This window comes from Vulpes vulpes, chromosome 8 (assembly GCF_048418805.1).
Source record: "Vulpes vulpes isolate BD-2025 chromosome 8, VulVul3, whole genome shotgun sequence".
Lineage (NCBI taxonomy): Eukaryota > Metazoa > Chordata > Mammalia > Carnivora > Canidae > Vulpes > Vulpes vulpes.
The window spans coordinates 96,518,248-96,544,723 of record NC_132787.1 but is presented as its reverse complement, the minus strand read 5'-3'; the positions used below and the strand labels follow the sequence as shown (position 1 = coordinate 96,544,723).

At 48.0% G+C, this 26,476-nt stretch overlaps 1 protein-coding gene across 1 annotated transcript; it reads left to right on the top strand.

Moving 5' to 3' along the window:
- The first annotated feature begins 12,932 nt into the window (after positions 1 to 12,932).
- Positions 12,933 to 22,940, top strand: LOC112932138 (b(0,+)-type amino acid transporter 1-like). The gene is made up of 6 exons (XM_026014963.2): positions 12,933 to 13,685; positions 18,131 to 18,264; positions 18,440 to 18,569; positions 19,731 to 19,855; positions 21,483 to 21,570; positions 22,087 to 22,940. Exons 1-6 carry the CDS (start codon positions 12,933 to 12,935, stop codon positions 22,318 to 22,320), a joined length of 1,464 nt encoding a protein of 487 aa, XP_025870748.1. The 3' UTR covers positions 22,321 to 22,940.
- The last annotated feature ends 3,536 nt before the right edge of the window (positions 22,941 to 26,476 follow it).

Sequence of the window (26,476 nt, the reverse complement as noted above, 5' to 3'; positions counted from 1 at the left end):
ATGTATGTGTTGAGAAGTCAATAGTTCACATTGTTGTGGTTTTTAAAAACTTAAAAAAAAGTATGCTTTAGTCTTTTCTGGTAACAGACCTGTTCGAATCAAGCTAAGCCACTCTCATGACATAGTGATTTATCTAAAGGACAAGCACATGAACCAAGCTAATTTAGTCAGAATTATTCCCCAGGGTTTTTTCAAACTGAAGTCGGGGGAGGAAAGTCCCTCTTGTTTCTCTTACAAATTGTGAAGAGCCCAGAGCTGCCAGCAGTCATAATCACACTCTTGTGGGGGCAGCCAGACTGAGAGGGAAAAGATAACACAGAGAAATTTGCATGAAGGGGGGGGGGGGGAGTTGAGATTGAGAGTGAGAAGAAAAGACAAATTCATCCCACCCCCTCTTACTCTTTGGTTGTGTCTATATATATATGTATATATGTCTATACATATGTATATATGCATACACACACGCACACATATGGGGGAGAGAATATATTTTTCTTTCCTAAAGAAGATTGAACACTTTTTGTCACTTGCAACCAAATAGTCCTAAGACAGGAACACAGATAGCTTGTTGAAGAGGTGGAAAAACCAGGACAAGGAAAGGGGGAGTATTGCTGTGTAGAGACAGGATCTGCATCAAGGCATTGTGTTCCTCTCCAGGTGGTGAAATCGGGGGCATGGGAAATATATGAAGAGCTCCTCTGCAATTTGTGATTCTCCTCTCTACCCGCTCCCTCCATCCCCTGTGTCACTTCAGGGTGTGGGTGCAGGTAGTGGAAATGACTCCATACAATTGAAGTAGAAACAGACTTGATATAGGGTGATTACAAAACCGTTGGAAGGTCAGGAGGGGCAGCCTGAACTTCCAGGAATGGTTCCTCTATGACAGTACCGCACAGCTGGCCTGCCAAGGAAATCATTATCCCAGCTGCTGGCTTGAGGATAGACCACTCAACTGTGATTCACATAAAAAAATTGGATGCCCCATGTTCTTTCTGTTTGCAACCACAAAGCTAGCACCAGCCACCGAGATTTCTGTTTCTGCAACCACAGGAAAATGAAACATCTCCTCCACTATGCTTGCTAGCAGAAAGGTCAGCAGCCATAGAAACATGTATGCACTTCCCATTCTCATGCTTCAGAGGCAACAAAATTATCATTATCTTCTGTATCCTTCCAGGAAATTTCCACGCACACACAAATATACATGCTTGTGTGTGTGCATGTGTGCAAAACAAATAGGATCACACTAAATGTTGGTCTGGTTGATAATAGATATAAAGGACTTCTACTTGGATATTTTTCCTAAGAGTGAAAGAATGTGGCAGCCCTGGTGGCTTAGAGGTTTAGCTGCCTTCAGCCCAGGGCGTGATCCTGGGGACCGGGGATCAAGTCCCACATCGGGCTCCCTGTGTAGAGCCTGCTTCTCCCTCTACCTGCTTCTCCCTCTGCCTGTGTCTGCCTCTCTCTCTCTGTGTCTCTCATGAATAAATAAATAAAATCTTAAAAAAAAAGAGTGAAAGAATGCAACTAACTTTCTTAAGCGAATCACTCTCACCCCTAATTTTAGCATAGAAACAGAATCTTTGGGACTGAATGTAAAATATTTAGGAGCAACATCAAGAATTAAATGAATAATGAAAGAGGCACACAACTGAAAAATCACTTCAAAATGAAGTATTCTTTTTTTTTTTTTTAAGGTTTTATTTCTTTATTCATGAGAGACACACACAGAAAGAGAGGCAGTGACATATCAGAGAGAGAACCAGGCTCCCTGTGGGGAGCCCAATGCAGATGGATCCCAGGACCCTAGGATCATGCCCTAGCCCAAGGCAGACGCTCAACCACTGAGCCAGCCAGGTACCCAAAATGAAGTGTTCTTTTGAAAATAAAGTTTGGATTTGTATATACATATCTTTTAAATTTAAAAACAAAATCTATAATTTATGAAGGTGAAAGCATAGAATTTTGTCTAAAGGCTACTTTAAACCCTGCAGAGCAAAGAGCAAATATATGTTCTTTTAAAAAAGCAGTGTAAAGAGCAAAAGTAAAAACAAAATTTTAAACACCTCCAAAAGCTAGAAACTCAGAAAATCCAAAAAATATTAAGAGAAAGAAAAACCGCTGACTCTGAGAGTAAATGGCCCTCAAGGTGAAAGTCCTATGCTTTCACATAGGGGCTAATCAGATTAATATATCACCTAGGTAATGTCACTGAATCAGACTGTTTATAGTTCAGTGAGTGATATAAGACAAAGAAAAGTCTAGATGGTGAGACAGGAACCGAGTAGAAAGATAGCCACTTGGCAGCAAGCAGCAGCCTCATCCTCACTTGTCCTGGGCCCTCCCTCGGGCCCTGGGGACTGTGCGGGGGACACATGAGGCTGGGTGACCCTGAGACCAGCTCCAGGGGCCCCATCTCTGCCTGGGATTCATTGATGCTGGTGCTGCTCACGACTGTTCACTGTCCCAGCCCAGGGAGTGGCCCTGAGTGTAGCCCCAGGTGGGGAGATTCCAACCATCTCTTGGGGAAATGGAGAAGTCTGGGTGCCTGGCCTCAAGCTCCGACAAGGGATGGCCCTCAGGCCAGCCTGCTCCGGGAGTATGACAGGGCCTGACTGGTGGCCCAGGAAGCACATGCAGGACCCAGGGAGGGAAGGGTGGCGGGACCTCTGGCTCAGGTAAGGGGGTCCAAGGGAAACATTCGGGCTTGAGCTCAGCTGCAGCTTTGGAGAGGACAGTGGCCCTTGGGAGATGCCCCTGCCTCCTGGTGCTGAAAGGGTTTGAGGATGCAGGTGGCTTTGCAGGGAAGCTGGGGCGGCAGCAGGAGGTGTGAGAGGTGTGGGGAAGACGGGCCTGGTCTGGGTTGTGGGAAGGGGATTCATCCAAGGTTCAGAAGGTTGAGTCCTGGTGACCAGTGTTGCAGCCTGCATTCCCCGGCCAGAAGTCTCTGAGGCAGATTCATTCCAGAGATTGACTAGGCTGTTCTTGTGGAATCAACCCCCGAGGAAGGGAAGATGGAAGGGAAGATGGAACTATCCGGAAAATGGGAACATTGACACGCAATGCAACCTCAGTGGAGAGCTCAGCTGACTCTCCATAGACGACCCTGCAGAGCTGTGTCAATTTAGGCAACAGGGCTGGGCTTTATGTCCCCACACTGATGGGCCTTTGGATGAAGACCTCCTTGGGAAAGGAGTGGCCTTCCATGGGGTGGCTCCCTGCGGCTGGAGAATGATATCTGAGAGCCTCCCAGCACCAGCACTCCCAGCAGATGGAGAACTAATCCTGTCGCTCCTGAGGGGGGATCCGGAAGGGCTGTCGCTGGGTCTACCACAGTGAGGACATGTGGTAGGGCTCATAGGAAGAGCAGGTCCAGGGAAGGTCAGGAGTTCCATTTTGGGCGTGTTGTGCTTTTGGGGTTTAAGGGATAGGCAGGTGGGGGTGTCCAGTGGACAGCTGGATGTATAGGGTCTGAAGCCCTGGAAGAAGGTCAAGGACAGAAACATGAAAATGGAGTGGCAATCAGAGGACCCATCGGGGCAGGTGGAGTCAAGGAGAGATGAAACCTGAGCTCACCGTCTGGCAGCTGGTCCTCAGAGGGGCCTCACATGAGGAGACATCTGGATAAGATCAGCAAAAAACCAGTGAGTTCAGGAATTCCCCACTCGGCCAGAGGTCTTGGAGCTGAGTGAGAGCCCTGGTCCCACTCACCCCATACAGCTCCCCGTGCTGATGTGCAAGCCAGGTGGCAGTAGTGACGGCGTGGGGACCGCCCAGGGGACAGGATGCTCCCCCGGGGTCACTCACCCCTTCAGCACACCCCCTGTCCCATGCCCTCCCCCCTTCAGCTCCCTCCACCTGTCCTGGGCTCCAGGGCTTTTCTCTCTCCTCTCTCTGCTGCTCCTCCGCGGTCCGGTTCTGGCCTTCCCGCCCCCGACCACTAGAGGGCAGCAGCTCACGGCCCAGGCGCTGGGGTGCTGCGGGCCTGGGGCCCCTGTCCTGGGTCAGGCTTGCACTCACAGGGCTGTCATGGTGCAAGTGCTGCGTTCAGGAGGGAGGGCGGGAATTGCTGCTTCTTCGCCCTGCTTTGCCGAAGCATAGAGGCCCGGTGGCCCCTGTACCCGCTTTGGCCCGCCGGGGACACCCGGGCCCAGAGAAAGGCCAGGACCTACTTGAGATCTCTGACTTGACAATCACATTCCCCTCCTCCGTCCTGAACCTTAAGAAAATGTGGCTAGACCTTACTCCTACTGCTTGCGTCCCAGGGTGTTGAAAGGATTTTTTCCTGGAAAAAACAGGCTCAGATTCTCTCCAGGGTGTCAAAAGCCCCAGGGCTGGTCCCTGGGTTGCTGCAGGGACCTGGTTGCCCAGGTCTGAGTCCCACGGATTTCTGAAAGGCCTCTTGTGACCACAGCTCAGAGAGACTGTGTCTGAGCACTGTGCTCGGGCCTGCATTTCTGAAGGCATGGTTAGGCCAAGAAAAACTTTTTCCAATTGAGGAGAAGAAAAAGGGAATGACCTGGGAGGGAACCTGCTACAATAGCAGGTTGAGGACCAGAGTGCTTGCCCAGAGTCAGGCCTCAGCTCCGACCCCCTGCCTCCTCCCAGCCCCCCTTATATATAGTACACAGGCCAGCTTCATAGCCACAGTGGGGCTCCGATCAATGGAAGAGGTGGGATGTCTTTAGCATCTTTCTTACTCTTCTTTTTATGCTCCTTCTGGGAAGGTCCAAAGCACTAGCCAGAGCCAGGCAGAAGGGTTAGGTTGGGTGGGACGCCTGGGTGGCTCAAGGGTTGAGCATCTGCCTTGGCTCAGGGCGTGATCCCAGGGTCCAGGATCAAGTCCCACATCAGGCTCCTTGCGAGGAGCCTGCTTCTCTCTCTGCCTATGTCTCTGCCTCTCTCTCTGTGTTTCTCAGGAATAAATAAATAAAATCTTAAAAAAAAAAAGAAGGGGTAGGTGGGGGCTGGAATGGATTAATGGGGGCCTGGCAGGCAGAGAGGTGAAGACCGACTGGTCCCCTCAACCAGGTCAACCTAGAGGTTCTGTGTACTTGGGGTCAGAGATGAAAGAGAAGAGGGGGTGGGGCCCTCTGGAGGCTGAGAGAAGCAGAGATCAGGACCCCTGACAGGGAAGAAGAGTCTGTGCTTGTGTGCAAGGACCCAGCAAGAGCCTTCTTTAAACTTCTATTGAGCATGAGGACTTTTGGAGTTTGTGGATGGGCAAAGTAGATCAACCATGCTGCACAGACCAGGGACAACACAGGTGAACCTCTGATGAGATCCCAGTGCTTAATCAGTGATATCAGAATGACCAGCTGAGCCTCTTCTAAACTGTTCTAGGCAGCATCCTTCGGGGTTCTCTGTACTCTGAACTTCTCATGGACTCTTCTCCAGGCCTATGTAGTGTTAAAAGCTCTTTCTGAGCCACATCCCACCATGCCCAGGGGACCCTTGTTGTGAAATCCCAGCCGGACAATAGACACCAATCTCTTGGTCCTCAGGCTGATCTCTGGATTCAGAGCTTGGTGAGATTTTGTTCATTCACACATTCTCTTATTCATATTTATTCATTCATTCGTTTATTTACTTATTCTCTCATCCCTCCAGAAAACATTTCCTGCATCACTCTTGCTGGGCTTGACTGTAAAATGTATAGAAGCAAATGAGATCTGTCTCTCACTTCCAGGAGCTCACCTGGGGAGAGGGGAAGCTAAAAAGGCAAGTAAATAATCACGACATGAAAGAGAAGGGGACAAATGCCATAGAGGATACCGAGGCAACTGAAGAGAGCGAAATCTCTGGAAGGGCCATTGACATGGCTTGACAAACTCTACTGGGAATGAGGTTCCCTAATGTGCATGAAGGCTGTGGTCATCACTTAGCATGGCTGGGGTCGCTGGCTGACCCTGTGGCCTGGGCCCTGGAGTGCCCTGCCTTGCCCTTCCATGTCCTCACCAGTAAACAGGAAGGTATTGGACCAGTTCATCTCTCTAGGGCTTATGCTTTCAGTGGCTCAGTGGGGGGTACATTTGTACCTCATGGGGGTAGGTTAATATTTAGCTAGTTTTAGATAAAAAGTTTGCATTTATAAACAGTCTCTCATGTACCCACAGCATGGTATTTTCTGGGTACTCGGTGTACATCATGTACTGAAAGGAGCTAAGACCAGCAGATGGGGCTCTCTAGAAGCTAGGAACTGTTGGGTGTGGCCTCAAGCAGCATGTCTGCACTTCTGCTCTCCTGGTGGAGCAGCTGATTAACAGGAAGACTGGCTCACAGACAGTGTAAGCACCCCCAGGGGCCTTGGCCTTGGGGATACTAGAGGAGGAGAACCATGGGGAAAGACTGGACTTCTTGCTGCCTTGGTATTGGGGACAGAGGTAGATTTCCCTTACAGGCAACAGAACTCAGACTTTGAGACTGACTCTTCCCTTGCACTCACTCCTTCCAAAGTCCTGTAGCTAATTGTTTTCTCGCATTAAAAAATTGAGAAAAAATTAACATAAAATTTGCCATTTATTTAAAAAAAGTTTTAATTTATTTATTCATGAGAGACACAGAGACAGAGACAGAGACAGAAACATAGGCAGAGGGAGAAGCAGACTCCCTTTGGGGAGCCTGATGCAGGACTCGATCCCAGGACCCCGGGATCACAACCTGAGCCACAGGCAGATGCTCATCCACTGAGCCAACCAGGCATCCCTAATATTTGCCATTTAAACCATGTTTAAGGTTTAATTCGGTGGTTTTTAGTGTATCCATAATACTGGGCAATCAGTACTGTATAATTCCAGAATATTTTCATTGCTCTGAAAGAAATTCCATTCCCATGAAGCAGCCCCTGGGAATCCCCTCAGCCCCTGGCAACCACCAACCCACTTTCTGTCCCTTGGATTGACCTATTCCAGACATTTTATAGAAATGTAGTTATATAATAATATATGGCCTTCTGTGTCTGGCTTCTTTCACTTAGCGTAATGCTTTCAAGGTTCATCCATGTAGTAGTGTGTATCAGTACTTTATTCTATTTTATTCTATTTATGGTTGAATAATATTCCATTGTATGGATATACCTCCTTTTGTTTATCCATTCATCAACTGCTGGACATTTGGATTTGCTTTCACCTTTTGGCTATTAAGAATAATGCTTCTATAAAAATTTGTGTACAGGCTTTTATGCAAATACATTTCGAGTTCTTATGGGTATATATCTGGAAATGGAATTGCTGTGTCATATGGTAAGTTTATGTTTAAATTTTTGAGGAACTGCAAATTGTTTCCACAGTGTTTCCACAATTGTTTTTATATTATAAAAATATAATTTTTTATATATTTTTTTAAAGATTTTATTCATTGATTCATGAGACACACACACACACACACACAGAGAGAGAGAGAGAGAGCGAGAGAGAGGCAGAGACACAGGCAGAGGGAGAAGCAGGCTCCATGCAGGGAGCACGACGTGGGACTCGATCCCAGGACTCCAGGATCATGCCCCGAGCCAAAGGCAGGCACTAAACCGCTGAGCTACCCAGGGATCCCCTCTATTGTGGTTTTGATTTGTATTTCCCTAATGAATAAATGATGTTGGATATCTTTTCATGTGCTTGGTGGCCATTTGTCTGTCTTCTTTGGAGAAATGTCTATTAAAATCCTTTGTCCATTTTTATTTTTTAAATTTAATTTATTTATTTGAGAGAGAGAGTGAATGTGTGTGTGAGAGAGAGCACAAGTGAGGGGAGGAGTGGAGGGAGAGAGAAGCAGACTTCCCACTGAGCAGGGAGCTTGTTGCAGGGCTTGATCCCACAACACTGGGATCATGACCTGAGCCAAAGGCACATGCTTAACTGATTGAGCCACTCAGGCAGCTGCTCATTTTTATTTTAATTATTATTATTTTTATTTTTCAAAATTTTTAATTAATTAATTAATTAATTAATTTATTTATTTATGATAGTCACAGAGAGACAGACAGAGAGAGGCAGAGACACAGGCAGAGGGAGAAGCAGGCTCCATGCACCGGGAGCCCGACGTGGGATTCGATCCCTGGTCTCTAGGATGGCACCCTGGGCCAAAGGCAGGCGCCAAACCGCTGCGCCACCCAGGGATCCCTATTATTATTATTTTTAAAGATTTTATTATTTATTTATTTATTTATTTATTTTTAAAGATTTTATTTATTTATACATGAGAGACATGAGAGAGAGAGAGAGGCAGAGACACAGGCAGAGGGAGAAGCAGGCCCCATGCAGGGAGCCTGATGTGGGACTCGATCCTGGGTCTCCAGGATCAGGCCCTGGGCTGAAGGCAGGCGCTAAACTGCTGAGCCACCTGGGCTGCCCAAGATTTTATTTATCTATTCATGAGAGACACACAGAGAGAGGCAGAGTGAGAAGCAGGCTCCATGCAGGGAGCCCGATGTGGGACTCGATCTTGAGACGCCAGGCTCATGCCCTGAGCCAAGGCAGATGCTTAACCACTGAGCCACCCAGGCATCCCTACAGCTCATTTTTAAATTGGATTGTTTGGGTTTTGTTGTTGAGTTGTAAGACTTCTTTATATATTCTGAATACTAGACTCTTGTCAGGTTTTCAAATGTTTTTCCCCTTTCTGTGGATTTTCTTTTCACTTTTTTGACACCATCTGATGCACAAAAGTTTTAAACTTTGATGAAGTCCTATATGTTTTCACTTTGTAGCTTATGCTTTTGGTGGCATATTTAAGAAACTATTGTTCAATCTAAGGTCATGAAGATTTGCAACTATGTTTCCTGTTAAATTTTATAGTTTTAGAGCTTACATTTAGGACTTTGATCCATTCTGAATTAATTTTTATATGTAATGTGAGATATCCTGTGCTCCAGCAGTATTTGTGGTATTTATTTATTTATTTATTTATTTATTTATTTATTTATTTATTTTTAAGAGTTTATTTATTTATTATGAGAAACACAGAGATCATCCTGCAGGCAGCCTGATGTAGGGCTTGTTCCAGGGACCCTGGGATCATGACCTGAGCCAAAGACAGACTCTCAAGCACTGAGCCACCCAGGTGCCCCTGTGGTTTTCTTTTAAATCAGATAGGAAGGATCCCTGGGTGGCGCAGGTGGCCCAGGGCGAGATCCGGGAGACCCTGGATCGAGTCCCACGTCGGGCTCCCGGTGCATGGAGCCTGCTTCTCCCTCTGCCTGTGTCTCTGCCTCTCTCTGTCTGTCTCTCTGTGACTATCATAAATAAATAAAAAAATAAATAAATCAGATAGGAAAGGGGCACCTGGATGTCATAGTTGGTTAAGCACCTGACTGTTAGTTTTAACTGAGGTCATGATCTTGGGGTTGTGAGATGGAGCCCCGAATCAGGCTTGTGTTCAGTGTTGAGTCTGCTGGAGGCTCCCTCTCCCTCTGCTTCTTCCTGCTGCATATGCTCTCTGTCTCTCACAAATAAATAAAATCTTTAAAAAATAAATTAATTAGGAAAAATGAGGAGGTAAAGACAAAAAATACATTAATACCATCTTTATATTTGTCTATGTCGATACTTTTTACCAATGTTCTTTATTTCTTTGTGTGGATTTGAGTTACTGTTTTGTGGCCTTTCATTTAGCCAGAAGGACTCCCTTTAGCATTTCTTGGAGGTCAGGTCTACTAGAAATGAACTGTCTCAGCTTTTGGTTATCTGGGAATTTCTTCATTTCTTTTTTATCCTGAAGAAGAGTTTTACTGGAAATAGAATTCTTGGCTGACCTCCCTGCCCCCCTGCAGCTCTTCAAAAATGCAATCTCACAGTCTTCTGGCCTCCATGATTTCTGATGAGAAATGACCTGTTAATCTTGTACATACTTGTACAAGATGAATTGCTTCTTTCTTGCTTCATGGTCTGACTTTTGATAGTTTGATTATAAAGTGTCTGTGTATTTCTTTGAGTTTATTCTATTTGGAGTTGCACTTCTTGGACATGTAAATTAATGTTTACTCATCAAATTTGGCAAATTTTCAGCCATTATTTCTTTAAAGTTAACATAACCTCCTTCCTCTCCACAGGATAATGGGACATGAGGACTTTTGGTCTATTCTCATGAACACTTTTGTGGGAGATCATTAGCTCCATTTTCCTAATGGGAAATGGAACTAATAAAGATCTCATCGAAGGCACAGTGATGTAAAACACAGTTCTCTAGCTCCTGGGTGCTGAATTTATTCCTAAGATATGTGTTTGGCTGAGCCTCTGACTGGGCCCATCAGCTACCCTGTCACCTATGGTAGAAGCAGAGGGATGCCATATAAGGCTCAGCTCTGCTTCAGAGGTCCCTTTCTTACAGGCAGGCTTGATTCTGGAGCTGGAGACCATACTTGTCAGAATCTGGAAGGGCAGCAGGAATTGCTCATTGAAGCCCACACAACTTCAGAGTCTCTAGTTCCTTCTATTTAGGAAGAGCCCTGAGGAGAGCCCTCCCCACTGCTTCTACTCATTGTCCTCTTTCCTCCATTGCTGGCTGGTTCAAGCTCCTTAGCCTGGCATTTAGGGTCCTCCTCTTTAGACACACTACTTGATAAGAAGAATTATTCAAAACAATTTTTATGTTCTCATAATGTTCTTCAGGCCCTCCTACATCTCTGTAGTAAAGAATTTATCCTTGCCCAAAGAGAGGTCTGGCCCTTGCCCTCAGCTTCAAGGAGGTAATCCCTTAGCCTTTGGAATGCCATGCTTGATTGCAGTGTCTTTATTTGCCAGGGGGCCTTGGACAAGCCAGATAGTAACGATGTGATTTTTGGATGAGGGCTTTGGGCCATGAAATATCAGCTTGATCTCCTGAGGGTCTAGAAACTGAAGCCAGCCACATGAGCAGTCAACTCTGTCTGTGTGATAGAAGCCCAATAAAGAGTGGGCACCAAGGTTCTGGTGAGCTTCCCTGGTTGGCAATGTGATGTGCTTATTGTCACACGTTAATGATTGGAGAATAATGCTGTCCTGACTCCACAGGGAGAAAAGAACCAGAGGTTCTATGTTTGTATTCTCTTGGATTCCGCTCTGTGTTTCCTCCCTTGGCTGACATTAATCTGGATCCTTTAAGTGTAATAAAACATAACTTGAGTATAAAAAGCTTTTTGTGAGTTCTGTGAAGCTTCATAGCAAATTATCGAACGTAAGGATGTCTTGGGAACCTCCAAACTTTCCATTGGTGTTAGATGTGAGGCTGGTCTTGTGGACCGTCCTCTGACTCTGCAGTTGGTATCTGCTGTCAATAGCTCCTGGAGAAGAAAGGGGTTGTTACATAAGCTATCGCCAGGAAGGAAGCTGATTTTCTTTCCTGAGCTTCCAGGACTCTTCTTTCTTATCTTCTTTTCCTAATTCTTCTAGCTCTTTTTTTTTTTTTCAAAGATTTTATTTATTTATTCATGAGACACACACACACACACACACACACACAGAGGCAGAGACACAGGCAGAGGGAGAAGCAGGCTCCCTGTGGGGAGCCTGATGTGGGACTCAATTCCGGGGCCCCAGGATCACGCCCTGAGCTGAAGGCAGATGCTCAACCACTGAGCCACCCAGGCGTCCCCAGTTCCTTTTCTTCTTAATCACTTCCCTGCCTTGTCCCCTCTCTTCCTACTGGGTAGGAATCTTGAAGGACTTCCTTCTGAATCTTCTGAAGAAAATGGTCCTACATTTATTTTCTTTCTTTCTTTCTTTCTTTCTTTCTTTCTTTCTTTCTTTCTTTCTTTTTATTTATTTACTTGACAGAGAGAGAGAGAGAGAGAACAAGAGGGAGAGGGAGAAGGAGAAGGAGCAGCAGACTCTCTGTTGAGCAGCTGGACATGGGGCCCAATCCCCAGAATTGGAGATCATGACCCGAGCCTTAGGCAGACACTCAACCGACTAAGCCACTCAGGTGGTCCTCACTGACCTTTCTATCACAACACTGGTAAAGGTTCTAGAACTCAAGATTTTAAAAATATAAGGGAGAGTTAACAAAAAAGTTATATACTATATCCTAAAATGAACATTATTTATAAACCAATGAAATATGCATTTAAATATATATACATATATAATATTCAGATATATAATATATATATTATATATATATTTGAAACTAGGGAACTAATGACACTCTTTGCCACATAGTAATGAGTAACATTTAAGGAAAGCCTGCTGCTATATTTCATCTACTATTCGAGCTACTTTGAATGGACTATGCTATTTAATCCTTAGAGTAACCCTGTGTGGTGGATACTGTGATTAATTGACAGATGAGTAGGGTGAGATTCAGAGACCTCCTCTGAGTTCACACAACTGTGAGGGACCAGAGCTGGGATTTGAACGCAGGATCCCATTCCAGACCTTGTACTTCACTTTTAACCACCTGCTCCCTTCCTGCTAGGGGCACAGGCTCTGTTCTGCACTATGTGAATCCGCTTCTTTGATCATCTTAGTTCTTTCTTAAAACAGGATTCATGCAATTTTGTTTTATTTTATTTTTAGGATTCACGAAACTTTAATTGGAATCTTCATAAAATAGGGGTTGTATTGCTTGGCTGATAAACTACTGCAGAGATTTTTTTTTTTAGGTTCCTGATGTGCAGTTGGCACAGAGCACTCATCCAACTGTTATTCCACACACAGTCTTGTGGAATTGGGCAGCAGCAGGGATTTCTACTAAATCCCTCTCTCCTTTTCTTGATCTTTCCTGGGTTACATTGGCAAATAGCTCCTGCAAATTGCCTATGCTGGAGTGTGAGTCAGACAGGGACGGGTAGATCAGTGAAGGCTCAGTCCCTTCTAAATGCCATGCCTTGATTGTCTGGTCTGTGGTTCAGCCTTCCCCAAGCATTGTGTAATCATTAACTCCTGCAGGAAGCCCACAAGACAATTACCTATCAGAGCATCTGCTTCTGCTCAACTAGACACAACAGCTATTGAAGTCCTGAGATGGAGAGAAGTCAGGAAAGAGATGGTGGTGAGGGGGTGGCAGGACGGGAGCCAGACGGTAGGGGGCTAAGGCTGAGGAGGGAGATTGGCTTGTGGAGTGCTGTGTCCCTGACTGCTGGCTGTATGATCGGCTCTGGCATCTTCATGTCCCCACAGGGGGTCTTGGTCTATGTGGGCAGTCCTGGGGCCAGTCTCGTGGTCTGGGCAGTCTGTGGTCTCCTGGCCATGATGGGTGCCCTGTGCTATGCTGAGCTAGGGGCCCTGGTTCCCAAATCTGGCGGGGAGTATGCCTATATCTTGCAAATCTTTGGTTCCTTGCCAGCCTTCCTGGTTATCTACACATTTGTGCTGTTGGTCAGGCCAGCCGCCATCGCCGCTGTCTCTCTGAGCTTTGCTGAGTATGCAGTGGCTCCCTTTTACCCGGGCTGCTCCTCGATGCCCCAAGCCGTGCTCAAGGCTGTGGCTGCCATCTGCATCCTGCTGCTGATGTTGGTCAACTGCTGGAGCTCGCGGCTGGCCACCATGCTGATGAATGTGTGCACGGTTGCCAAAGTATTCTCGTTGCTGGTCATCGTGGGGGGTGGGGCTGTGGTGCTGGGCCAGGGCCGTGGCTACACGGAAGCCTTCCTGTTTGCCTTCCACAATACCACGCAGCAGGCCGGGCGCATCGGCATGGCCTTCTACCAGGGCCTGTGGTCCTTTGATGGCTGGAATAATGTCAACTATGTATTGGAGGAGCTCAAGAATCCAAAGGTGAGTCCATGATCCTTCTTCAGAGGGTGAAATCTCCAAACATCAGCAATTCCAATTATTGTTATTTGAGCTGACTAAAACCATGAGAAATCAGCTGAAAGTGGGGGCTCCCTTCTTGCAGTCATGCATGCCAGCCCACTGTCTAGCTTAATTTGTTTGTGGAATTATATGAATCATAACTTCTCAAGTGGGCACAGAATTTTATCGGATCACACCCAGGGTCTCATTTGCCCTGTGAGGTAGGTACAGTCCCCCTCTATTTTTCACACGAGATGTAGAAAGGGGTAAGTGATTCTGAGGTCATACCACCAGCAAGAGGCCATGCTTGGTGACTCAGCTTGTTATCTGTCCTGATAGTTGAACATGTGGACTTTTGAGTTACTATGGAAATTAACCCTTTGCTGTAAATATATTTGCTTAGCTTGCTACTTGTTTTCTGTTATTTCCTGCAAGAGTCTTTAATTCTCAGAGAATGAGAACTGAGTCTTTTCCTCCACATTCTCGGGGCTGGCTCAGGGGTCATTACACGTCTCAGCTCTCAATAAAGGCTCCCTGGGGAGTGGGGGTGAGGTTTGGGAGAATTTGGGAGGAAAAAAGGAGCTTGGAGACCGAAGTCCAAGAGCAGAGAGAGATGAGTGAGGGCCAAGAGTTCTGGGACCAAGTTTTTATTCTGGTATGTAAATTCTTGTGCTTCAGTTCCTTACCTGTGAAACGGGATCATAATTAGCTGCTCCATTTACCTGATGAGGCTTTAAGGTATCAAATGGCATAATCATTGTGGATGGAGTGCCATCAACAGCTGTCAGTTCAGGTGAATGGTTAGTGTGTGCTCAGGTTGGCTCTGGGGCAGGGTAGGGGCTACAGGGTGGGGACACCAACTGGCTCATTCAGTTCACAGGTGTAGACTACTCTCCTTCGGAACCCAGGCCCAGGGCTCAGAGCTGATCCCAGGAAAGAGCAAGGGGCCCAAAGATGAGTGAGACAAGCTCCCACACCACATAGCGTGGATTAGCCGACTTTTTCTGTAAAGGACCAGAGAGTTAATATTTTAGGTTTTGTGGGCCATGAGGTCTTTGTCAAGACTACTCAACTCTGTTGTAGCATGAAAAAGTTATAGGTAAACAAATGAGTGTGGCTGTGCTCCCGTAAACGTTTATTAACAAGCAGCCGGCTAGATTTGGTCCACAGGTTGTGGTTTGCTGAACTCAGCGGTATGTAGAGCATTTTTGACGAATATGGGTTTCAAAGCAAAAACAAAGCCGTGCCTCTGAATGCTGGGCATTTGAAATGTTGGCTCTCTGTTCTCTGAAGCACACGTTAAGTATATCTCTGTTTCACACTTTTTTTTCTAGAAACTGTAGAACCTATGCCAAACCTGGGCCAGGTTTGTGCCCATGTGCCCTGGGATTTGAGTAGAGTTAAGGTATTCAAGAAAGAAACCAGGAAATCTCACTGTTCTTGTGGTGCACCTTGGGGCTTAGCTGGCAGGTGGGCTGTCCAAGATATGTCAAGTTCAAAAGCATATGAGATCCCCTTCCCTGTGACTTGGCAGATGGCTGGGTCACGCATGGTGGGTGCTTGCCTGCTGAGGGCTCTCCATGATGGGGCCCTCAGGAGGGGCAACCCAGGATTCTGCTTCACTGGCCCATCTTTGCTATAAGTGGCCTCTTCTGGACCCAAGCAGGACACATTTTCAGGACTGGGAAGATGAGAAATTTGTGGCCATGACCATTTGGTGGAGGGAATTCCTTTGCTTCCAGGTCCCCAGATTTGAGAGCTGGAGGGGACCTGAAAGGAGCCATTAAAAAAAATTTTTTTTTATTTACTTATGCAAGAGAGACACACAGAGAGAGGCAGAGACACAGGCAGAGGGAGAAGCAGGCTCCCTGTGGGGAGCCCGATGTGGGACTCAATCCCAGGACCCCAGGATCACGACCTGGGCCAAAGGCAGACACTCAACCACTGAACCACCCATGCACCCCGGAAGGACCCATTTTATGTGAGAAGCCATTGCTGTCCTATTGGCTTCACTTGCACATGTTTGTCACATGACCTGCTAGGGCTGCTGACCAGCCATCCTGGTTCCCCGGGACTGAGGAGTTCTCAGGGATGCCAGACTTCGGTGCTAAAAGCAGGAAAGTCTTAGGCAAACTGGGTTGAATTGGTCACCGTACCTGGCTCCTGCCCTTAGACGACAGGATAGGGTGGGACAGAGGCTTAGATATCATAGGGCTTGCTGGGGTGCTGCCTCTACTTGCTGCTGGAACTCAGAAAGAAGAGATCCCCGTGAGGCAGGACAGTCAAGCAGGCCTCCTGCATGTGCAGAGCTAGAGCTGAGCCTTGAGGGCTGTTGAGGTTTCTGGCCAAACAACCACGTGGAAGCAGTGTGGACAGGAAGCCGGAGACCTGGAAAGTCTCAAATGCAGGGCGTGTTTATGGAGGATGGGCCCTGAGATCACTACTCTGTCCTCCGTGCCCCCATGCCCACCTCCAGAGTTTTCTGTGGGGAGATCTTAGCCCTGGCAGAGAGCTCTGGAAATTGCTTTTTATTTTTAAAATTTTTAAATTTTAATTATTTTTAAAAAAGATTTTATTTATTTATTCATGAGAGACACAGAGAAAGAGAGAGGCAGAGACAAAGGCAGAGGGAGAAGCAGGCTCCCTATGGGGAGCCCGATGCAGAGCTCGATCCCAGGACCCGAGAATCATGACCTGAGCCAAAGGCACACGTTCACCACTGAGCCACCCAGGCATCCCAATTTTTTTATTTTTTAAAAGATTTTATTTACTTTTTTGAGACAGAGAGAGAGAGAATGAGCAGGGGTGTGGAGGGACAGAGGAACAGGGAGCCTGATGTGGGGCATGATCCAGGAGTCTGGGCAGACGCTTGATTGACTGAGCCTCCAGGTGCCCCAGAAATTGGTTTTTATATAATGTTGAGGATAGAAGATACGCTAACCAGGGGCAGGTGCTTAAATGGGAGAGGGCCCTACCTCGTGGTGGGCAGGGAGGTCTGAGTGGGACTGTGGTACAGGCCTCCCGGGGCAGCTCTGTGCTGGACCTCCCTGCCTCTTGGTGCAGAATGACCTCATCTCTGTTTCGTTTCGTGTTACACTGTGTCAGTAACAGAAATGCCAGGTTCTGGTGTCCTGAGTACAGAGGGGAGAGGCTCTGGGCTCATCAGTGCTTGCCTGCCCCTCACAAGGTAAGCTAAAGGACATCTAGAGAAAGATGAGGCTGGGGGTGTTGTAGACATGCTTTTCCTACTTCGAAGTGGGCTCTACCTTGGAGTCTAAAGATGTCTATCCAGGGTGGCCCACGCCTGGGGAATGTTGAGTAGAGTTCTCTGGGTCCTGGGGAGACCCCTTCTTTCTATTTGCCTCTGGCTCCAGAATGACGTCCGGGGCTGAGGGTGTGAAGCAGGAGGGAATACACTCTGATTTACCCTGATTTACCCAGTTTTCATAGATTATTCCATTTTTATTGAATGGTTGCTCAGTACCTTTTTTTTTTTTTAATATTTATTTGTTTATTTGAAAGAGAGAGTTAGAGAATGAACACAAGCAGGAGGGGCAGAGTAGAGGGAGAGAATCTCAAACAGATTTTGCACTGAGCGCAGAGCCTGACACAGGGCTCGATCTCATGACCCTGAGATCATGACCTGAGCTGAAACCAAAAGTCGGACACTTAACTGACTGAGTCACTCAGGCGCCCCTCGGTACCTTCATTGGGAGCCCATGGGTCAGACTGGCACTGAGGCTCCAGTAGTACAGACTTCTCCGAATGCCCACAGCCACTGTGTCCAGGCCCTTCCTTTCCCCTCCTCGTTGCTGACCCTCACCCCTTGCAGAGGGGCAGAGCAGTGGGAAGTCCCACTTTACAGATCCCCAGTGACCCCTAATTTCCAGGTGAGGAGACTGGCGGGGGGGCAGGGTGGAACCCCTGGGAGTCGTGGCCCTCAATCCGGGTCTGAGTCCTGGAGACCCGGGAAACTAGGCAGGGTTGGCATGGTGGTCTTGGAATATTCCAGTTGCAAAGTTCAATAAACAGCCAGGAATGAAGACCTTTAGCTTTCTTGTCCTTTCTCTGTGCCTCTGTTCTCACGGTTGCCCCTCCTGGGAATGCCTCCCATTCCCACCTGCCTGAATCTCTTTCATTCTTCAAGGAGAGCCCAGTATAAGGCCCTACTCATTCTGGAAGTTTTGGGCACAGCTCCTGTGTCCCTCCACTGCTGTGACTGCCTAGTGTCCCTCATGGCCTCCTAGCACACCCGCTGTTTTTGCGTCCATGGCATGGGACTGTGAGCACACAGCCCGAGTGGTCCCCAGGGCCTGGCATGTTCCCTGTGGCCAGGATGAGCTCAGCACTGCACTGACCAGCTCGTTCTGGGGGCCTGAGAAGGAACTCATCTGCTAACATGTGGCCTTTCTCCCGGGTCTCTGCAGCAAAACCTGGTGTGGGCGCTGATGATCGCCATCCCACTGGTCACCAGCCTGTACCTCCTGGTCAACATCAGTTACCTGCTAGTGTTGTCACCCAATGAGCTCCTTTCCTCTGATGCTATGGCCATGAGCTGGGGGTGAGTGAGTCAAGTGACGCATTCCCTGGCCCCGGGCAGACAATCCAGGTTGGGGAAGGACAGTGGCCTGTGTGGATTTCAACGTGCCACTAGTGGTTTTGCTTGCTCTGTTTCCTTGTGGTTGCCTTCCAGTTTGCTGCTGGAGTTTCTTCCCTTGATTCCTCTACTGTCCTAGGAACCAGGTGCTGGGGGACTGGGCCTGGATGGTACCCTTGGCTGTCACCCTCTCGACACTTGGATCTACCAATGGGACATTCTTCGGTGGAAGCCGTGTGTGCTATGTGGCTGCAAGAGAAGGCCACATGGTGAGAGATGGGGTCCGGGCCGGGCAAGATGGTGGGGCTGCAGGAGGGCATTGGAAGGGCTGCAAAAGCTAAGCTTTCTCCTGCTTGAGCTTAGTTCTTAGCAACTCCCCCCGCCCCCCCGCCCCTAGGACTTCCCCTACAGGACATAGCCCTCTTCTCTCTAAGAATGGGATTAAAGCATCCCACACATCTCCGATCTCAATTCCAGTCCTTTGGCTTCAGGTTTTGGGAGATCACCATACTGGGTCACACTGTGGAGCCTGTAGGTGATGGAGTTGTTGGTGCACTCCAGGGGGGTGGGGCCAGCAGGGCAGAGCCACAGGAGCAGAGCCAATGTGTTCGCTCAGGCCATTCCCCCAGGGACTCTGTCCCTTTGGTAGCTTTTGCAGCAATGATGCTCAATAAAAGATAGCTCCCAGATCTCAGGGGCTTATGACAGCAAACATTTCATGTTGCTCATCAGTCCCTGGGGCCACTGTGGCTCTGCTTCAGGCTGGGGTTGTTGTTCAGATTTTGTCGTTTGGCACTGTGAGGCTGTTCTTGTCCCAGGGACCCAGGCCAAAGCATATTTTTGCCTGGAGCAGGTGGCAGGGGTTCAAGAGACCAAGCCAAAGTGTATTTTGAGCCTCTGCTGTGTTACTCCTGCTCACCTTTCATTGGCCAAGCCCAGCGTCAATGGATGAGGAACTAGAACATCTTTCCCCTACAGAGGTGGGAGATGGAGGCTATTTGCTGAGTAATAATACAATCTACCACAATAACCCGCAATCCCACTCCATGCTCCGTCCCTTACTGTCCTCCTCTCTCCTCCCTACTCTTCTGTCTTCCCACCATTGGTCCCTCTTCCTGTCTTGGGGATGACCAATAAGAAGATGAACCACCTGGCCAGGCCCCTGCTTCAGCTCTCTACACTCCAGCCCACATCCTAAGCTATTTGGGTCTTGGCTGCCTTGGAGAGACAGGCCCCCCACACTGCACCCCGGGCCTGGTGTCACTCCAAGTGAGGCCTACATCAGGAAGCTGTGTAGACTGGGGACCATGAGGTTGGGCCTGCTGGTGTCCAGAGAGAGTTTGGTGGGGGAGGAGGACTGGGAGCTTTCCAGAGCCGATACCTGCCGTGGCTGCCTTGGGGGGCTGCCTGACACCCAGCTTTGCTCCCAGCCCCAACTTCTGTCTATGGTTCATGTGCATCGCCTCACACCAACTCCGGCCCTGATGTTTACCGCTGCAGTGGCTCTGGTCCTGGTCATCCCAGGAAACTTCAGCACCATCGTGAACTTCTTGAGGCAAGTGAGACTGTCCTCCCATGGTGGGTATCTCAGGGCCCCTTTGTGTGCATACTCACATACACTCATACATGTATATAGAAGTCCCCTCTGTGTGCACATTCATGCACAATCATGTGTGTATATAAACACGTGTGTGCACACTTCTGGAAGCCCCTACATATAATTATGACATATATGCCTATATATATACATGCATATGTGCATGCACTCTTCTAGAAGCCTGAGCTCGGGGTTCCAGCACATGCACTCACATTTCAGCCATTCTCTCCCAGTTATATTTCCAAAATTAAATGTAGCTTCCTCCTCTCTTGCCCTGTTTCCAAAAATTCAATGAGACAAATGTTTGACCAAGAGGCAGACAAGTAAAAGGCTTGTGTTATCTTTGTCATGTTTTATTCCACCTTGTTCTATTATTCTGTCGCTGGGGTCATGTTAAAGCCATCTTTGGGCTTTACTCACCACTACTCGTAGCCCTCAGCTGTGCTGTGATCCTCCCTTTGTAGTCTGATCTGTGCTCAGGACCCTGACCCAGCATATCTCTAGCAAACTCAAGGCAGACCCACAAGCAAGTTGGGAAGGTATAATCAGTGATTGCCTTGAAGTGGGGAGATGTTCTGATCCCCTTTATTACCTTCCCTGGGGTAGAAATGATAAGCTATTGTGCCATCCAGCCATAATTTTATGACCTCATCTGAAGCAGGTTCAGTGGGCATGTCCTCATACTAACAGGCAAGCGAGTGTCGGGGTGCAGAGGGAGTTCTCAGAGTAATTTTTCACGCATCATGTGCTCTCTTCCTTGTTGTCATAAGTATAACTAATCTTCTGGAACAGGATACGTGGTGCTTGATGTGACTTTCTTCAGAACATTAAGTAATAGACCTGGTTTTTCTTGTTGTCTTTTTCCCATGAGAAAGGATAAAATCATTACATGGTGAGAATAAAATCAAACCCACGGTGAGCCCAGGGTTTCTTTAGGCTGAGACTGGGGAATGTGACTGAGAATGAGTGAGAATGTTGGGATGATTCATCCCCATGAGAACACAGTGTCTCCCGGTCTTGACCACCTCAAGAGATGGCCTGGTCTGGACCCTGACTCCAAGGTCGATGAAGCTTTCATCAGACCTACATCAGCCACTCCACTACCTACCCTGGAGAAGGCAGAGGCCAGGGGATTGTCTGGGTGCTCAACAGCCTACCCTGTCACCAACTCTAAGGTAGGAGGACCTGATGTGAATGTGCTGGTCCCTGAGGAGAGCACAGACTTTCTTGAGATTCCATCACTCTTTTTTCTGGACAAGCAGATGCTCCTCCCTTCCTTTGAAAACTGTCCTCTTCTGTTCAGCCATGGACAGTCAAAGAAGGCCTGATCTGAAGCTAAGTGGGTGTCTGGGCTTGTGTACGTGTCACTTTGTGACTGAAGATGAAGGAGGCAGGAATACTCTCCAGGGCATTCTTGTCCTTGGAACTCCAGCCTTGCCATCTTCTTTCCTTAGTCTGCATGGACAAGGGCACCTGCAGGTGGCTGAAAGGCCCCTGATGGGCTTGTACTTCTGCCCCAGGTTTGCATCTGCTAGGCCCACCCCGGGCAGGGCCCGGTAGTGAGCGGCTTCTTTTTGCCTTTTAGCTTTCTTGGCTGGATCACCTATGGAACTACCATTAGCTGTCTCTTGTACTTGCGGATGAAGAAGAAGAATCTTCCTCGACCTTACAAGGTAGACTTTGGAGTAAACATTGGGCTTTTTTCAACCCTAGACTGTTGCATGAGGCAGATTATTGGATCACAGCCTCCTATGGGGCCTAGAGAAAGAATGTAAGAGGTGGCCACTGTCATATTTGCTAGAAAATTTCTGTATTTCCTGGCGGGTGAGGGATAGTTGGATCACAAGGCATCGATTCTGCTTATTGGTGATTCACTTCTCTGGAGGACCCTGAGGGAGAATAGCAGGAGACACATGCCGAGAGGATGCTCACACACAGTAGGATTCACAAGGATCTCCTCTCACAGAGGAGGTCAAGCTGGTTCCCAAAGCTCCTGCTCCTTGGATGGCCCCCTGAAACCTGGCAGGTGGCTTTTCTGGCTAGCCAAGCTATGATGGCAGGGACTGGAAGAGGGGAACTGGTGGCAGGTGGAAACAACAGGCAGGCAGGCAGGCAAGAGGGACAGAGCCCAGGGGCCATACACCATGTCCAGTACCTCTCCATCATTCAGGTCTCTGTGTCCTTGGCAGGTCCCCACCGTCATCCCTGTCATCATGCTCCTTGCTTCTCTCTACCTGGTGCTGGCACCCATCATCGACCACCCCCAGATTGAGTTCCTATACATCTTCCTGTTCCTGCTCAGTGGCATCCCGGTCTATTTTCTGCTTGTCCACTTCCAGTGCCAGCCCAAGTGGTTGCAGATGGCCACCATGTACCTCCAGCTGCTCCTGGAAGTTGCTCCGGCCATTAAAAACGTTGACTAAAGGACTGGACAGGTGTGCACTGCCCTCCTTGCTGCAACACCTCTACCCCCACACAAGTGGTCTTGCCAGCTTTTCTGTAGGTTGACTATGCATAATTCCAATAAGCGACTGGGATGCTAAATACAGCTATCGCGAAGTTTTGGGGGTATCCAACCAGGACAGCATCCCCCTTTCTCTAAGAACTGCTCCTCCAATGCAAGGGGATCTCATAGCCACATTGGTATCACAGGGCTGCCTCTCCGGATATAGCTATTTGATATTCCAGGTGGGCAGCATGAAATACGTTCCCTTCCTTGGAGATTTTGGAGTTAGAATTCTGATGGTTGCCTGACCTGAGAATGGTAAATTCTGGGATCTGTGTGGGACCATCTTCCATAATCTGGGCAGAGTAGAGAAAGTGCCTGTGGAGAGAGGAATGGAGATACATCGCGAAATGGTGTTGAGAAATTATATGATCCCCACGAGCTGGGGGAATGATCTGAGCAGGCGACAGCCTCCATCCTTGGCTGCTTTCCAGTTCTGGCCTCTGTCCTTCCAGGGCCCAGCTGCCATCTGACTGCCCTTCCTGCTTTTTGATTGTCTAGGACAACTTGATACCTTGTAATAAATTTCCAATTTTGGCTCAGGTGAGTTGGAGTGAGTTCTTATTTCTTGCAAATGGAAAAGCTCTGAGTCTGAAAAAACTTCCTCAGGAAGACGTGCTACTTTAGTTCCTATTTAAAGCTGCCAACCAGCTTGAACAGAGAAAGAAGTAAGAGCCGGATCCCTGGGAGGGAGGGATTCTATTGGCTTTGGGTGAAAGGGAGGACAGTCAAAATTCTAGAAGAAAGGATGAAAAGTTAGAACCGACCTCAGCAGGCCAATGTGGTTGTAGGACTAAAGAGAGGCAAGAGGGCAGAGATATATTGCTGCCCAGGTGAAAATAAGGGACAGGAAGGATGACGGCAGCGCTTGGAAAGGCTGGGGGTGCAGCTTCTGAGTCCTTCAGGGAGGGGAGGGCATCCAAAAGAGGAGGGGCAGACACTCTGCTCAGTCCCCCCCCCCCCCCCCCGCCCCAGCTGGGCCAAGAGACCTACGTATGGCTTTCATTTTACCGCCCGGATATGGAAAAGGCTCCCACAAGCTCTTTCTGTTAAGTTTTCTTCTCACATCAACCACTTCTCCATTTTTCCCAACACCAAACAGGTGTCCAGTGATTCCGTTCAGTTCTGCACTATCTGAGGTAATACAGACCCCCAAAGCTAAAGGACTCAGGCACCAGGTGCAGACACCAGGTCTCAACATCGGGTCCCTAGATCACCCGTGCTTCTGCCCAGCTTGGTGACAGCCCCTCCCTCCATGGTCAGTCACTTGCTAGAATGACTCAGGACTCTGGAAAAACACTTTCCTTACTTGCTATTGCCAGTTCATTACGAAAGATACAACTGGGGAGCAGCCCAGTGGAAGAGATGCACGGGGGAAGGCACAGGGGAAGGGGTGTGGAGCTTCCATGCTATGCTCCCTTTGGCTGTGTCACCCTCCTGGCGCCTTGATGTGTCCACTCAACCTGGAAACTCTCTGAAATCTGTCCTTTAGAAGTTTTTATGGAAGTTCCATTTATGTAGGTGGATTAATCGTTGGCCATGGTGATTGAATTCAATCTCCAGCCCCTTGGCCCTCCCCAGAGGTCAGAGGTGGGGGTAGGGCAGAAAGTTTCAACCATTCATCTGTCTTGGATTTTCTGGAAACCAGCCCCCATCCAGAAGCTGTCTGGGGCCCCTATCCATTAGTCCTCTTCAATAGCATACAAAAGGCAACCATCACTCCAGAGATTCTAAAGCTTTGGGAGCTGTGTTCAAGGAACTGGGGACAGGGACCTAATATTTATTTTTTGTTGTACCTCCCTTCTGAACTGTGAACTCTTTATCTGTGCTGCTCCCCAGTAAACATTGAACCATGAGGGAATGCATCACAGTTATATTTTTTAGGATTTGCATGCATAGCTTTTCTCCCCATCATGCCTGGTCTGCCCTCGGCTCCCAGACCATATCCTGAGAAGGTTCTCTAAGGAGGGGGGACATCTCCCAAGCCTTGAGCAATCACGTCCAGCTGGCAGTGGATGCATGCCTAGGGGTGGGAAACAGAGAGGGGAGCTGAACCATCACAGGCTTGGCCTTGGGTCATGCCCTCCAGTTAGGCTGTGTCTCAGTTTGTGACTCAGTCTTCTCATCCTTCCCATAACCAACTGCCTTTGGGCTCACAGTCCTTTTGTGATGGTGCAAAGGGTCCCCAAGGCCAGGTTCTGAGAGGACAGCTTCCTGCTCTTTGCAATTTCCCAGGACATCCTCCTTGAGCTCCTGTTTTGCCCCAGACCCCCCCTCCTGGGTCCCGGAATAGTAGTGGGAAGTGATCCTTGATGAAAATCTGAGATTTCTTAAGAAATTAGTATATTGGACTTCCTTGCTTGAAGTCAAGACCATGATTTCCATTGTTACTTATCTTCTATAATCAGAGATGACATAGTAAATGTCATGATGCTGGCCTTTGGATTGGAAAAAAACTGTTCTGAGTCTTGGGGACCAGGTCAGAGTCCTCACTGTTTCTTCTAGAGAAGCAATAAATTCCAGGAAATGTGTGGGGCAGGTGCTGGCTGGGTTCCTGGGGGAAGGGCAGTGTTCTTTAACCCTAGGTCCACCCAACAACATCTGGATGTTTCCTTTTGGGTCAGAGCCTGGCTATTCCCAGTTATAAGCACTCAATTCTTCGGACTTCCTTTTGACCAATTACACTGTCTTGTGCTGAATACTTAGAATAGTGGAAACTGAGTTTCATAAATCAATCCATACAAATGAATGTCATGGTTAAATTTTCACACTACAAAGGATATAACTAAAAAGGCAACATTTCTTACTCCACACTCCCCATTTCCAGTGCAAAAAGTTTCCTTGCTTACTTCCAGAAAGCTTCTGCACGTGCACATAAACCATGGTAGAGTCCACTGCTGCTTTCTTTGCTTGTTAGAGTAATCACAACCTGTTCAATTCTACCTGTTGAGGGGAAGCAGTTCTCTTTTCATATCTCTGTCCCCAGACCAGAAGTCTGAGTCCTCTACTGTGGTGGTCATTCTTTTTTTTTTTTTAATATTTTATTTATTTATTCATGAGAGACACACTCACAGAGAGAGGCAGAGACACAGGCAGAGGGAGAAGCAGGCTCCATGCAGGGAGCCCAATGTAGGACTTGATCCCAGGACCCCAAGATCGCACCCTGAGCCAAAGGCAGGCGCTCAGCCACGGAGCCACCCAGGCGTGCCCCATGGTGATCATTCATACTGTTCACTATCCTCTAGCTCTCCTTCTGACCACACGGTAGGATTGTAGAGTTCCCTGTCCCCTTGGAGTTTAGATGTAACCCCAGGACTTGATTTGGTCTATAAAATGTGAGTTGAAATGACGAACGTTACTGCTAGGGTGAGGCTTCAAGAGCCAGTGCATAATTTCCTGCATTTTTCATTTCCTTCTGCTTTGGTGGCTGGCAGTGTTCTCATGGCTGCTCTGTTAGCCTGGGTCCTGATACAATGATGGGATGCTGCAGGGCCAGCCCACAGCCAACCCTACCTGGGCATGGAGTGTGAGCAAAATTAACTTTTGTTATTTAAACCACTGAGATTGGGGGATGTTTGTTACTGCAGCGTAATCTGGCCCGTCCTGACTGTGCATCCCTCCTCTATTCATGAGGCTTTCAAGTGCCCAGGACTGCTGACCAATTGAGATGGGCCTCACTTTGAGAGTTGCCAAGGAGACCACATGTGATGTGAGGTCATCCTCTCCCTGGTCTCCGGGCTGTCAGTGATTCCTTGTTTGCATTTGTGTTCCCTGTCCTTTTGCTCCTGGCCACCTTCCCCCTGCCCCTGCCCTCATTTTCTATCCTTACTTTCCACAGTCACACAGTCTTATTTTGCCTCTGGGGGAAGAAAAACTGGTTCTGCAAATATGCCCAAAAGAAGTTTTGCTAGTGAGGGCTTTTGAATCTTTGTTCCTGCCTAGGTGTGCACTGAAGAAAGAAAAACTGTCCAGCCCTGCCCTTGGGTACCAGTGAGGAAGACAGAAGGAGGTAAACATACATTACAAAAGCCAGCAGATCATTACTTTGAGACATAGCTACAATGCACACAGAT